The sequence below is a fragment of the Aegilops tauschii genome, chromosome 2, assembly GCF_002575655.3.
Source record: "Aegilops tauschii subsp. strangulata cultivar AL8/78 chromosome 2, Aet v6.0, whole genome shotgun sequence".
Taxonomy (NCBI): domain Eukaryota; kingdom Viridiplantae; phylum Streptophyta; class Magnoliopsida; order Poales; family Poaceae; genus Aegilops; species Aegilops tauschii.
Window position 1 is genome coordinate 74,011,234 of NC_053036.3, and position 13,854 is coordinate 74,025,087.

The window sequence follows — 13,854 nt, forward strand, 5'->3', positions numbered from 1 at the left end:
AACTGAAAATCGACTGTATTATTGCTATCCAGAACCATCTGCACTGTACTTCTCTGGCTAGCTACCCCATCCGCATGACATGTTCAGGCGGCAATATTGAAAGCATAATCATGCATGCCGACGTGATTACAGCGGGCCGGCCGGCTTAAACAAACCTGCGAGGCAGGCAAACGGGCGCACACGAGCCAGCCAGCCAGGCAGATCGACACCCGAATAATGCAGCTGGTCAGGTGACGACTGACGAGCTAGCTAGTCAAACGGGACGGGACGGAACGGGTGGATGCGCCTCGCTGGGCGTGCCATTTCCCGATGGCGACAGACGCGTATGTATAAATCTCTTGCCAATTCACCGCTTGGCACCATTCGGACAAATGGATTTTGGTTAATGACCATGTAAAAATGCACGACAGTGCCATATACTAACGGAAACACTAAAAATCTGACAGATTTTAGGCATGACACATACGTTTTTCATGGCAATTTATATTGGCACATAATGAAAAATTTGTAGTGGAGCCCTATATTAAATGATAATACTCTTTCCAGTTGGGTCTATAAGTTAGGCATGGATTTTTTTTTTACTTCTTCCATATGTTTTGCTAGTCAAGCTGAAGACCTGAAAACCCGTGTCCAACTTATAATCCGAACTGAAGGAAGCATTCAATATGCATGGGCGATCTCGTAAAACCTAGAAAATAAGGCTTGTAGTCGCCCAACCGGTACGCCTGACGCCCATCGAGAAAAGAAGGTTGTAATCGCTATAGCTAGGGTTCCTCGTAAGGGCTTTTGCTGCAGTCGATTCCCCTCCTCTCTGGGTGCTTTCGGCGCCAATGAGGTAGGGGGTGGGGGGTCGTCCGGGGGTGTCTGTATACTCTCCCTTCATCCTAGCTATAGCGAGGGTTAAGTCGGTGTCTAGCTAGAGATGGTGAGGCAATGATGCCATCGGTGACAAGCAGTAATAAGACCTCATTTGTCATGTCCTCGTTCCAGCGATGTTGTTTGGTATTGACGAATGGTGTGGGGGGCTTTTGTTATGTTACAGCTCGGGCCTCGTTCTTGTCCTTGTTTTCTCGTCTAGGTGACTGGCGGTTTCATGCAGAGGGGATGGCGCGGTGGCATAATTTTGTTCTCCATTTCCTTCTCCATCTAATAAAGCTCAACTAAATTTAACTTCGCCCAAAAGCTGAGAGGTTTGTGTCTCACTTCTCTGTCTAAGTAAATTTATGATTCCTACCTCCCTTCCGGTTTATAAGGCTTATCTTAATATTTTAGTTTTTTCGTTTTATAAGTCTCAGTTGTATTCCTCTTCATCATATGTTTAGATTTCAAGGTGCATTAAATCCTTGCATGCAAGGATTAAGAGAAAATTTATCAATGCATTTAAAAGTTTTGTTCATTCATTGGTCACGCATGGATGCATTGCAATTAATGCATTGGTAAGCATAATTTTTTGAGAAAAACGAGTGCATTAATTGAGTATTTTTGTAAACTACAAAAATATTCCACCATTCATCATCCACCTTGGTTGGTGAGATTTTTGAACTGTGGTCTATAAACCGGAAGAGAGGGAGTATCTTCTAGTCTTCCTTGGTGCCAAATTCTCTCACACGGCAATCACAATCTAGACAGAACCGCTGCTTTTTCAATCTCTTTAGAAATTTATTCCAGACTACTGATGAAGCTCTTTAGATCGTGGTCGTTGTCTGCCTATATCGACGACTTCCGATCCGCTACCTTTTCAAGCTTTTGAGTTTCAACACGGTTGCTCCTGTAAGACGAAGCCTAGCCGAAGGATATAAAAGGAAGACAATGTTGATTTAATCAAGAATTTGGCATAATTTTCTATTCTTTAAGGAGTGATTTCATAAGGGTTATTTTATTTAATATATATGGCTTGAGTGTTCCTGCGAAAATAATAATGACTTCACTGTGATCTCGGTTTTTCAATAACCCAGAGCGCGTATTTATGATAATATGCATCCATGTTATAGAATTTTATTAGATATTTGTTTAGTGTTTCTATAGAAGACTATTCCCTCCGTTCATAAATATAAGATGTTTTAACTTTTTTTAATCAAATGAATATATACATGTTTTAGTGTTTTTATTCACTCGTTTCAATTTGTATATAGACTACATTAAAATATTCAAAACATTTTATACTCCCTCCATCCCAAAATAAGTGACTCGACTTTATACTAGCTTTAGTATAAAGTTAGTACAAAGTCGATTCACTTATTTTGGGACGGAGGGAGTATTTGTTAATTTATTGCAAACTGTATGAACTAATGCTTTTGACCTTTGCGAATGAGCATATACATTGCACCGAAGGATTCAAAAGATACCAGGTGAGACGGCATTTTTGGTACCTGTCCAGCCTTGTGTCATGTCAAACCCCTATATCGAATATTGGCATACCTTAGACTACGAGCAATCCCAATCAGAATAGTTTTAAATTTCTTGTTGAAACCATAAAAGGCGCCCCTTTTCTGTAACCATCCCCCGCTTTAGCTCGACAAAATGACAGCGCAACTACCTCAGCTCAGCTCAACTGGCCACCAGCAAACTGCCTCGCCAAGAACACTTCAACCGCCATTATAATATTCACGAAATTTGCCCTCCCGAGCTGCCCTTTTGCTCCACGCCTCTCCGCTCTCCGGTTTTGACTCGCCATCCATCCCCTCTCCCCAGCTCCCCCCAAAAAATTTTCACTTTCCACGCCGGGGAGATCAGCACGGTCGGCGGTCCAAAGATCGCCGGGGTTTCTTGGCCGGCATTTTCTGACGGCCGCGGGAGATGAGCTGCTTCCCGTGCTCGGGGTCCTCGGGGAAGGCCGGGGAGGATGCGGCGGCGCTCTCGCCGTCGCCCCGGCCGTCGGCGGCGAAGCCGGCGCCAGGTAACGCCCGCATCTTGACTTGACTTGTCCAGTTTCTGCGCAGACCGGAAAGGGCTGATCTTTTGGTCATTCTGATTCCTGTCTTGTCCGTTCAGATGTCTGCTGATTTTTAGTGATTTCTGAGCATTGATTCAGGCATAAAAAGGTTATTGTTCCTTGACGGTACAAGAGGCCTAGCTGATCCCTAATTGCCAATTTTTTAGAACACCTAATTGCCAATTGGTTGGGGGCGGTTGAGTCGTTGAAGTGGACATGGATCATGTGCTTAACTGTAGCATCTTGATTTATCGGGCCCGGAAACGGGGACTAAGCGAATTAGTTTTGTATATTTTGATTCCCTGCATGTAGAAGAGCATATACGATCACGGTAGATGATTCATTTTATTCAGATATGGAGATGTTAGTCCCAAACTCCCAATTCTTGCTGAGGTAGTGGTGGTGAAGGGGACACACAAAAGAACTATATCTTGGCAGAAAATTGTATTCGAGTTTGTTGTTTCTCGCCTGACGTTGCGTGAAAGGGAGAGAAATGTCTGATGTGAAGCTTGCGGTTGCAGTGATTTTGTTACCAAACTTTCTGTCCGAAGCAACCAAAGAAACAAATGTTGATGTGTTGCTTACACTTGTTGTCTCTGACTTAATTTTATCACCAAACTTTCTGTCCGAAGCAACCAAAGAAACAAACATTTACACTTGTTTTCTCTGACTGATTCCTTGGGGTAGCTAATGGGTTGCGTCCAGATGAATTGAATTAAATTTCACCCTTTGCCTAGTTGTTGGGGCCGATTTACAGTTTGAAGCAAGCGCCCCAGTTTAGTTTTAGTTGCTGCCAGCTGGAACATGCAAGTCTGATCCTTGATTACAAGTACACAAGATCTTGTATATTTGTTTCTCCCTGTGGCTGCTGCAATTTCTCATCTACCTGCAGCCAGAATTATTTTACATCACATGATATTGATGTTGTTTCCTGACAGGATGATACATGAGATTTATGTGATTAATTATTTTTCTCAGTGTACGGTGGTACTGTTATGCAGAAGTAATAAATATGTTTCTCTGATGCTAGTTAAATTTCTCATGAGGTGATATGGCACTGGTTTTCATTGTACATATCTGCTTGGTGTTTAAATTGAAATAAAATAACTACAAGATCCATAAAGTGCCGGTGATACCTTTTTTAATACCATTATAAAAAAGGTCTGCTTTTAATGGGATGCTTATGATCATGAAGGTATATGGGGCTACCTATGATACCTTTGTTCTGTACGACTGTACATCACTTCAACAACTCAAAAGAGTAGTATCTTGCACTTTAATTCAACTTATGCCACCAACTTGATGACATTAAGTGTAAATGGCAGTTCTGGATGAGTTAGGGCAGTAGAGTATTCGACAACAGATGTGAACGCGCCAACAGGTCTTCAGGTCATCAAATGTTAGATATCTATTATAGCTGTTTATGCGTCATGGTTCATTTCTTTAGGTCCTTGCCTTTTATATTTCCTGGACTGTATGATATTTGCATTCAAGAAAGCTTATAATTGAGGAATTATATGCTAATGTTTTTCTGGTGGGTGGGTCCAGATCGATCCAATTCTCGTAGTTCAAGCTCTGTTCGCAGAGGAGGAAGCATTCCACATGGCCCGGCAAAGATTTTCACTTTCCGAGAGCTAGCTATTGCTACCAAGAATTTCAGAAAAGATTGTTTGCTGGGTGAAGGCGGCTTTGGTCGCGTCTATAAAGGACACATGGAGAATGGACAGGTTTGTTATCTCTAGCCTTGTTAACTTTATTTCCCTTTTCTGTTAAAAAGAGCAACGGGTGTTATCTTTCATGTACTGCAACTTAGGAGATAGATTTATTGGTAATTTCCATGACGTTTCTTACCCATTTTGTCTGTGTCATTTAGCAGGTTATTGCTGTGAAGCAACTTGACAGAAACGGTTTCCAAGGAAATCGTGAATTTCTTGTAGAGGTTCTCATGCTAAGCCTCTTGCACCATCCCAATCTTGTCAGATTAATTGGCTATTGCGCAGATGGTGATCAGCGCCTCCTCGTTTATGAGTATATGTTATTGGGATCGTTAGAAAATCATCTGCATGGTACGCTTCTCATTGTATGGTTTCCTGTCGTATAAAAGTAATTCTCAGTGGTTGATTGCAGTTGGTATTTACATATTACCAGTATCTTGATATTTAGTTGGCTTGAGCTTCATAAAGAACATGTAAGAGCAACAACTTCTATACATGTATAGGTGTGGTAAATATGCAGAAAACCCCTTATACAATGGGGATATCACATGGCTAACATATACAACTCTAAAAAAACAGATAGTGGTCCAATTATTTCAGCTTCCTTAATGGTCAAATCACAAACAATTTCAGCTTCAGTTTCAGCATTTTCAAATTGATTTATTACCTGTTACATTTGACATCTTAGTTATCCGCCATCCAAAACCTTTTCTAGAACTCTAAGAAAAAATATACACGTTGTTCATCCCCTCAAGAAGAACTTGTCATCCATATTTCTTCTTTTGTACTAACTCATGGATCACTCTCTGGACAGACCGCCCACCAGACAGGGAACCCCTTGATTGGAATGCAAGGATGAGGATAGCTGTCGGTGCAGCGAAGGGTTTGGAGTACCTGCATGATAAGGCAAATCCACCGGTCATATATAGAGATTTCAAACCATCAAATATTCTTCTGAGCGAAGATTATTACCCGAAGCTGTCTGACTTTGGGCTTGCTAAACTTGGCCCTGTTGGTGAAAACACTCATGTATCAACAAGAGTTATGGGAACGTATGGCTATTGCGCTCCTGAATATGCGATGACAGGGCAGTTGACAGTAAAGTCTGATGTTTACAGTTTTGGTGTTGTGTTCCTTGAACTTGTTACAGGTCGGAGAGCCATTGATCACACCAAGCCTGATGGGGAGTCAAATCTTGTCGCATGGGTACGTTCAACCGCACTAAGTTACCTCCCATCAGTTTTGGTGTAGAGGGGATTTTTTCTCATTTCTTCATAGGTGCCAAGTGTCTGATCCATATAAATTGCAGGCTCGCCCGATGTTCAGAGACCGTCGAAAGTTCTGCCAGATGGCTGATCCGTTGCTGCAAGGCCGGTATCCCAAGAGGGGTTTGTACCAGGCTTTAGCCGTTGCAGCAATGTGTTTGCAGGAGAAAGCGGCGTCCCGGCCCCTCATAGGGGACATTGTCACTGCACTTTCTTATCTAGCTTCCCAACATTATGATCCGAAAAGCTGTAGGACCTGCCCGTCTACCCCAAGGGCGAAAGCACACCGACGGACAACCAGTTGTGTTCCTGATGCTCAACGTGCAGCTGACACGCTTAACTGGGACGCCGTGGACTTGAGGAGAAAGGATTCTAGAGGAGGGGAGTTTGAAGAGGATCTCAGTGAAGGCTGCTGCAGTGGCAGTAGCTCTGGGAGGAATGATGGCTTGGATGTGCCAGTACTGCTTGCCCTGCACAATGGGAAGTCTTACGGTGAAGCTGATAGAGATCGCAAGTCTGCCGCCAAGGTCGATGCCCACGAGAAACCGAGAGCAGACCCTGGCAAATATAGCAGGCAGGTTTGAATTTGATGGCCTTCACGAACGGGCGGTGTTGCCGTTAATTTTGCCAGGCATCTTCACACCTGCATTGGTGAGGGGTGAGTGCTTCTCTTCTCTGTGGTTACAGACCAGCACTCTTCTCTCAGCCAGGCTTGTGTTTCCCCACTCCTGTTGACCATACATTACACTCCATGGGTTTTTGTTGTTTCTACTGAACACTTATCACATACCGTATTGCGAAAGGAAGACGCTGTTCAACTGCTGGGAACCTTTCTCCCAGGATGCCTGCTTCGATCAATAACAGCGTCACTCGGCATATAGAAGATCACCCACTTTGTATTTATCGCCTAGGATAAGGTTTTCTTTGGTTTTTGGTATTGCCATATATGTTTGTGCATCGAAAAAGAGTTGTCTTGTAAGTAAATCCTGTTATTAGAGGATTTTCCCTTTTGTCCATACCTTGTAAGAATGTATAAAAGGAATGATGATCTGTAGAGGATATATCACAATCAGGCATGGTTGTACAGACTAAAGTAAACCATATACAAGTTTTTTGGAGTGTAAATACGAATGTTTTAGTTCTAACTGCTGTGAAAGGTTGCCAAATACTGGAATCTGAATAAACAACTATTCAGAGCAGAATTTGCCTCTTTTTCTCAAGAGAGGGTCAGATTTCAGTTTAGAATTCTATGACACATCTAGTAGACATTTCATGGCAATGTTCTCAATTTATTCTGCTTTATTTCCCAGATTGGAGACATCTGTATAGATATCTGCATGGGTATTGTATTTTTTACAAGATGCAAACACAGACGGATCTTTCGTGCATCCGACAAGAGTTTACACTCTAGAGCCTATAATTCGTGTCTACATTCCTACATATTCACAGGCTATGAAAGAACAATGTACAACCCAATTTGAATGAAATTCCCCAACTGAACCCCCCATCTTCAAGAGAAAGAAAAGGCACCACCTTCTGCTATAAATTTTGATGTTAACAGGATGTTGTATGCTATATGGAACTGCTCCAGTCTGTCTGCATGCTATTCTCGACAATGGAGACCTCGACGCCGTGCTTTGTCATGATGATGTTGCTGGCGAGATCCTTCCGTAGTCGCTCAACACTTTGTGCTGTGATGATTCTGCAGGTGCTCCAGTCATCTGATTCCATATCGACTCCCAGGTATGTGAAATGGTCCTGAATGCTCAAACTCAGTATGGAGAGGCACCTAGTAAAATGATCAGTGGGGAAATGTTAGAATTAGGAGAAGAGACAGGCAATTGAACTGCAAGGAAGGTCTGAGCTGTAAAACCTGCAGCAGTTTGGGTCTTCGCCGCTGGCATCACAAATCTGTTCGGTTGTGTTGTCGTCAGAATCATCGATCCATACCTGAAATTTGGGCGGAATAAGCATAGCACAGAGATGAAGCCCAGGGACTGAGTTGATATCCAAGAAAGCGTAATTATACGTTTGTGCCCAAGGTATACCTCTCTTGGGAAGTGGTGGTACGTCAGTTTGGAAAGAAAGGAGAAATAAGGTGGCAAATGCGGCACGATATCATGTCCGTGTACCAGTCGAATTGTGTTTGGCACATATTTGGCAAAGTAGGAGGCAAAAACAGCATTGCCAACACGAGGCTGTCCGAAAGTCATGAGTTGAACATTGTCGCTTCTGAGCTTGATCTGTGGATAGGGTTTGAAGAGAAAAATCAACAGCTTACATAATAACAAGCCTCAATTATTAGAGTGCTGGTGTTAGGAATATGATGCAAGACCGCACTTTATAACCTGGAAGGAATTAAGAGTCTGGACATTGAATGTATTTGTGAAACATTGGATCTTGTGTACTTACAGCAAGATCGAGTGCACAGAAGGCAGCCATGGCTCCTCCCATTGAGTGCCCTGTGACTATGACGCCAATATCCCCATATGTCTTTCTTGCCTTGTGCACAGCACTTGTGATAGCTAGACGCAAAATTGTATTATTATAGGAGGAGAAAAATCCACTGTGCACCTTTAACCAGAGTAGTAGAAAGTCTTTTAGCAAAAAGGTGCATCTGCCTTTCCTTTTCTCTTTTAAGAAAGTATAAACAGTTTATTGGCAATAACCTTTGCATTTGGCATGTCTGGATAGCTTAGATCAAGCTGCTTCCATACCAAGTCCTTGATCCAATTCTGCACACTGAGCAAGCAAATCTAAAACATAAATGACATGTAACTCAAGAAATCAGAATAGTAACACATAAAGCATACCGGTTTAACTGGGAATACTAGAAGCACATGCAATTTTATTAGTACCTGTTCTCTTGAGTCCCTCTGATTGCAACTATTATGGCATTTAGATTGTGAGCTACACCGACAAATGCCTGTCACATTGTTCACCCGTAGAATGGCAGGTAAAAGGAAGGCCATATCATGAAAAGTTCAGTACACTTGATAAGAAATATGCCGGAAATTTATGACAACTTAAAATGGAGTGTGTTAAGATAGGAACCTGCAAGCAGTTCTCCACATCAACAATTAGAGACCTCATCTCGAAGTCCTATTTCAGAAGTAGGTGAATGTATAAATAAGAAAGGACAGATTCTATAAGCTGTATAGTTGACGGGCTGCTGCATATGACACCCAACCAACCATTGGCGAGCATCTTGATAGATCCCTTACTGTTTGACAGTTGTAATTTCAGGAAAACAAATAAGCACCCCTAGATAGATATGAATGGAAGAGAACAGTTGGAAGGTTTCTTACTTGAGTCAAGTCATTGCATCTTGAGCATGTCCATGTATACAAAGCTGTTAAATCTGTCATATACACCTGCAGACAGTATTTAGTTAATTTGACTTAACAAGATTCTAGATAAAGACGAACTAAAGCTCCATTTAGAAAGCATGGCATGCATTTAATGGAATAATGAGCATAAGTTTAACTTACAGCCGAAGCATATTCCACGATGGTCTTAGCAAGAGTATGGTCATATATAAGACTCTGATCGTGATTGACAGAGAACTCTGCGACAATGAAAACAGTTAGTTTACTAGCATATTAAATGATGCCATCTTGAGCACAAGTGCAGAAGATCAATTTCAGACATAAGAAGATGCCAAAGCAGACGGACAAACATTTACGCCAAGAAAGACAAATTGAACAAAATGAAAGCAAACAGAATAAATGACCCCAATTGATTTTTGCCTGTCATATCTGTGGCAGCTTTTAGCACAAGTTCGCTTTGATTCAGTTTGTGCATATAATATCTGAGGGATAGAACAAAAGTAAGTTCTAATTACCAGGAGAGGTTAACCATGAACGGGTGACAGCCAAAGGGCATAGATGATTCAATTTCACCTATTCTCTGAAACCACTTATATTCACAAATCACAGAATCCACCTAGAGCAAGTGGATAACTGAAAATATTGCAACGATATGAGTACATGACAGACAGAAATCAGGTGGGGGCCTTATCAAATAGGAGTACTAGGTTAAGTGCCATATGCTGTAAACGCACTAGATCTGTCAAGCCAAGCTCCAAAAGAATCTATGATGGTCTTTTGCTGTGAATCACTGAAAATAATGCTTAGATATGGCAGCTAAAGATCAATTGGGGGCATCGTGGATGATGCTAGTAGAGTCCCCAGAGCAAGTCAAGCTCCACAACAGTACAATGGTTGTTTGCTGCCACGGTTCATCATCAACTCGTTCTTCTTAATTCAACCCTTTTATTTTCTAGAGATGACCAACCAATATGCAACCAGAACTCCATTTTGTTAACAAGGCACCAGGTAAGTTCCAACTGTCGGCCACCTAATTTCCTTTTCTGTCCACACAAAGATAGTACAACTTTTTCCAGATGTTTGGATACAACCCCCAAGGCCCCAGCCACAACAAGAAGTGCATTCAATTAGTTCAGTTGTTGGCCAGTGTGCTGCTAACAGGCAATCAGAACTCGGCGAAATTTACAGGGAGCAGGGCAATTTCATCAGTGCCACAGCTGCCCCCTTCCTCTCCCTGCATGATTACACCTTTTGAAATGCCTGCGTATGCACTGATATTCATCTATGCTTGCTTCAATCATGGCAGTCAGAATGAACTCAGTAAACAGCCCGATCGCTACTGAATTAGTTAACACGTTCTTGGAATTCATGAGGAAAACTTAGAACAGTTACCCAACAAAAAAAAGAAAGATAATCGAGGTCATACCTCTTCTTCCATGACAAGCCGAGAGCAGCAGGAGCACCAGGGCCAGCACAGCGACCCGCCTCCGTCGCTCCATGAACCTGCAGGGCGCATCTCCATGAATGAGACTACCATCACACGGACAAGAGAGTGGAAAACAGCTGTGGGAGCTGAGTGGGGAATCCTCGGGAGCATCGAAATGCGGAGGCAGAAAAGAAAGAATAAATGGGCGGCGTCCAGGACCAAATTGACGAAGACCGAGCTTGGATTTGGCGACTCGTGAGCAGAACAAGAAGGGGGGAGAAGGAGAAAGTTGAGGAGAGGAGACGAATTTGGTACCTCGGCGGCGGCGGCGGCGGCGGCTGGAAATGGGTGGGAAGAAAGAAGGTGAGATTGGATTGGAGTTGGAGGCGAAGAAGCCGGTGGCGGTCGCTGAGCTCTATTAATGCGGCGCGGAAGGGAAGATGGAAAAAGGAGAATCGAAAACGAAAATGCTATTGGAGCCTCAGCTCATCTACTCCCCTATAAATAAATAGTAAATTCGAAAAAATATGAATTACTATTTGGACATCGAATATGCTCGGGTGCTCGTGTGGAATTTCATTCCAAGACGACATCCGTGGCGCTTTGAAAATTAAAAGGATTGCTTAGGAATGCCTGTTTTCGAAGCTTTCTTCGGAGTTAAATCGTGTCTATATATTTTCGGAGCTGCCCGATATCATCTTGCAATGAAATTCTGCACCCATCTAGGACACTTGTGCATTTTCGGTGCTAGATTTTAAAAAAACTGAACCTTTTAACCATTTTTTAGTTTACTATGTACTATTCTTCGTTCATAAATATATGATGTTTTAACTTTTTCTAAATCAGATGCGCATAACATGTTCTACTGTATTTGTTCACTCATTTTGGTTCGTTATAGTTTATATTAAAATATTTAAAAACATCTTATAGTATTTCTATAAATAGATGGAGTATAGAGGAGCTCAAGGTCCGAGATGCCGTCGTAAAAAATAGTATGTGAGTTTATGCGCGTGCATATGAGCGCTTGCATTTGTACTACTGTGTTAAAAAAATAGCGTGCTGCTTGTTGCCTCGGCGAGAAGAGAGGAAAGGGAATATGCTCCGGGCCCCCTACGCAGCTCCCCTCCCTGATGCCGGATCCTCCGGTTATGCTGTTGAGGTCCGGTAATGGTACGGCACGGTAGGCCCCAAACCCAAATCTTTTATCCTGGCTGCTAATAGGAAACGGGATAAAAGAAATGGTTTAGCGTCCCGCGGAGGAATCCAGCGGCTTCACGCAAATGATGAGCTTAACAGCGACGTCTTTGGCTTCTCGGGAGCAAGGATGGTCGAGCAACCCTTTTTTTTTCTTCTTTCCGATAGTGGTTCTCATATTTTATCCTTTTCTTTCTTGGTGAAAGCGTTTTTTCTTTGCGACCAGCAGCAGTGGTTGCTGACACACAAACGCTATAGAGGTAGCAGCATCGGTCCGACACGGAAGCGGTTACGTGCGGCGAAGCCTCGACGGCGGAGAGGTGAATTTATTTTTTTGCGGGGACGGATGAAAGCCGGTGAGCGGCATCGTGGAGGAACCACGCCGCGCCGGAGTGCGTACGGCCTCGATCGGCGCGAGGAACGGGAGGCTGGCGAGAGAGGTCCAGGGGCGGCTGCGTGCTGCCGCCCTGCCGTAGGTGCAGCTGGACGCCCACGTGACGGCCGCGTGGCGCGGAGGAGAAACGTCGCCGGCGACGGGCGCGGGCGCCGCCGCCACGCGAGAAGGGAAACGCGATTAAAAACTGGTTGCACGAAGATTCGGCCGCTTGGGAACCGTGCCTGCCGTGACACGGAGCTGAGACCTGAGAGCATCTACCATCACAACTCGCAAAATCCTCCGCCCTAAGACTAGCCACAATGGATAGTAATATAGAATAGTAACATTGGCATGTTACTGCTCTACGTTTACTACCTCTATAGTGGAAAGTAACATATGTGTAGTAACATGCAACACTTCATTTATTATGCTATAGATTCATCTTGCCTTGATATGTGTGATGTTACAGTAACTATCTAAGTTACTAGAACTACCTCTCTCTTCATTAACTCATTGCCACATAGACAAATTTGCTGAGTTGGACTTGAAGTTCCTGCTGAAGTTACTCCCACTGTGGCTAGTCTAAACACCCGCCGACGCGCTTGACCGGTCTATACACAAAATTATTTTCACAATCAAATACCTCATTTGTAAATTATTAAATCCATATGATTACACACAAGTAAAACTACTTTAAACTTTCACCGGCGACGGTTGTTGTTTCGGACGTGTACATGTTCGGCGCCGGCTGCGTCCTTTAGAGTGTTGTGCAGTCGCCGGCGAGTTAGAGCGGGATATGGGACATGCACCGGCTCTCGGGACTCGAGGCTCCCACACCATACTCTTTCTCATTAGAGCCCGTGCCTTGCACGTCGCCGGTGGATGTGAGGTCAATGATGGATCCGCCGTGGTTGGAGCCGGTCACGTTCACCACGACGCGGTTGCGGCGGCTGGGGTTGCTAGGAGCCGGCCACATCCTCCTACTTGACCTGACCCGTCCTTCAGCCTCTTGCAAAGTTGCAAATATCAGCCCTCCTTTATGTAAAAAAAATGCTGGCCTTCCTTGCTCCCTTCTTCCTACTTCACCGCAGCTTCATAAACTAAAAAAAAAAGCTTCACTACAGACTGCCTTGCCAACACCGTGAACTTGTGTCTTTTTCTCTCCCTGCTCACTGTCACATAATGATGGGAGAGGAAAATGGAAAGGAGATCAAAAATTTGTCATCCTGATGGCGCTGTTGATTGTGACGCAAGGGAGAACACAAGAACATTTCAGAATGTCGCCTCTTTGAACGGTTTTGCTACGGAATAAAGCAGATTTTTATAGATGTTTAAGTCATGATGATGCCATCTGTTGACACCCGATTTTGGCACGATACAAAACGCAATAAAGATGGCCTCAAATGAAAAAGTTCTCAAAGTGAGAAAGTTTCGTATCATCAAAAGGAGAAACTTTGATATTTAGGTCATAGCCATCCGATCTCGTCTTTAAGGCCAAAGTTGTGTTCGAAGTACTAAGATTTTATACCCAGAACACTTTTCGGCTGATTACACCCTCAAGACTGCCCCATATTGAAAACTGATCTACATGAATTGTCTTCGTCTCGTCGAAACGAT

The 13,854-nt window shown here is 43.4% G+C and overlaps 1 protein-coding gene and 1 pseudogene across 2 annotated transcripts; one reads left to right on the top strand and one right to left on the bottom strand.

Moving 5' to 3' along the window:
- The first annotated feature begins 2,504 nt into the window (after window positions 1–2,504).
- Window positions 2,505–7,054, top strand: LOC109778264 (probable serine/threonine-protein kinase PBL7). Of its 2 annotated transcripts, none has more exons than XM_020336803.4 (5): window positions 2,505–2,896; window positions 4,481–4,659; window positions 4,806–4,998; window positions 5,462–5,853; window positions 5,957–7,054. In XM_020336803.4, the coding sequence occupies exons 1-5, from the start codon at window positions 2,797–2,799 to the stop codon at window positions 6,494–6,496; spliced, it is 1,404 nt and encodes a 467-aa protein (XP_020192392.1). In that variant the 5' UTR covers window positions 2,505–2,796; the 3' UTR covers window positions 6,497–7,054. The 2 variants fall into 2 exon arrangements, with proteins under 2 accessions (XP_020192392.1, XP_020192393.1); XM_020336804.4 differs by having other exon boundaries at window positions 4,809–4,998.
- Window positions 7,055–7,180: 126 nt separating this feature from the next.
- LOC109778265 (lipase-like) lies at window positions 7,181–11,144 on the bottom strand (annotated as a pseudogene).
- Window positions 11,145–13,854: the final 2,710 nt, after the last annotated feature.

What these genes read in the sequence shown, in the direction of transcription:
- LOC109778264 (XM_020336803.4), top strand. Translation starts at nt 2,797, where the DNA reads ATGAGCTGCTTCCCGTGCTCGGGGTCCTCGGGGAAGGCCGGGGAGGAT. An exon ending in GACACATGGAGAATGGACAG is followed by an intron (nt 4,660 to 4,805) that starts GTTTGTTATCTC and finishes TGTGTCATTTAG; the next exon opens with CAGGTTATTGCTGTGAAGCA. An exon ending in AGTCAAATCTTGTCGCATGG is followed by an intron (nt 5,854 to 5,956) that starts GTACGTTCAACC and finishes TATAAATTGCAG; the next exon opens with GCTCGCCCGATGTTCAGAGA.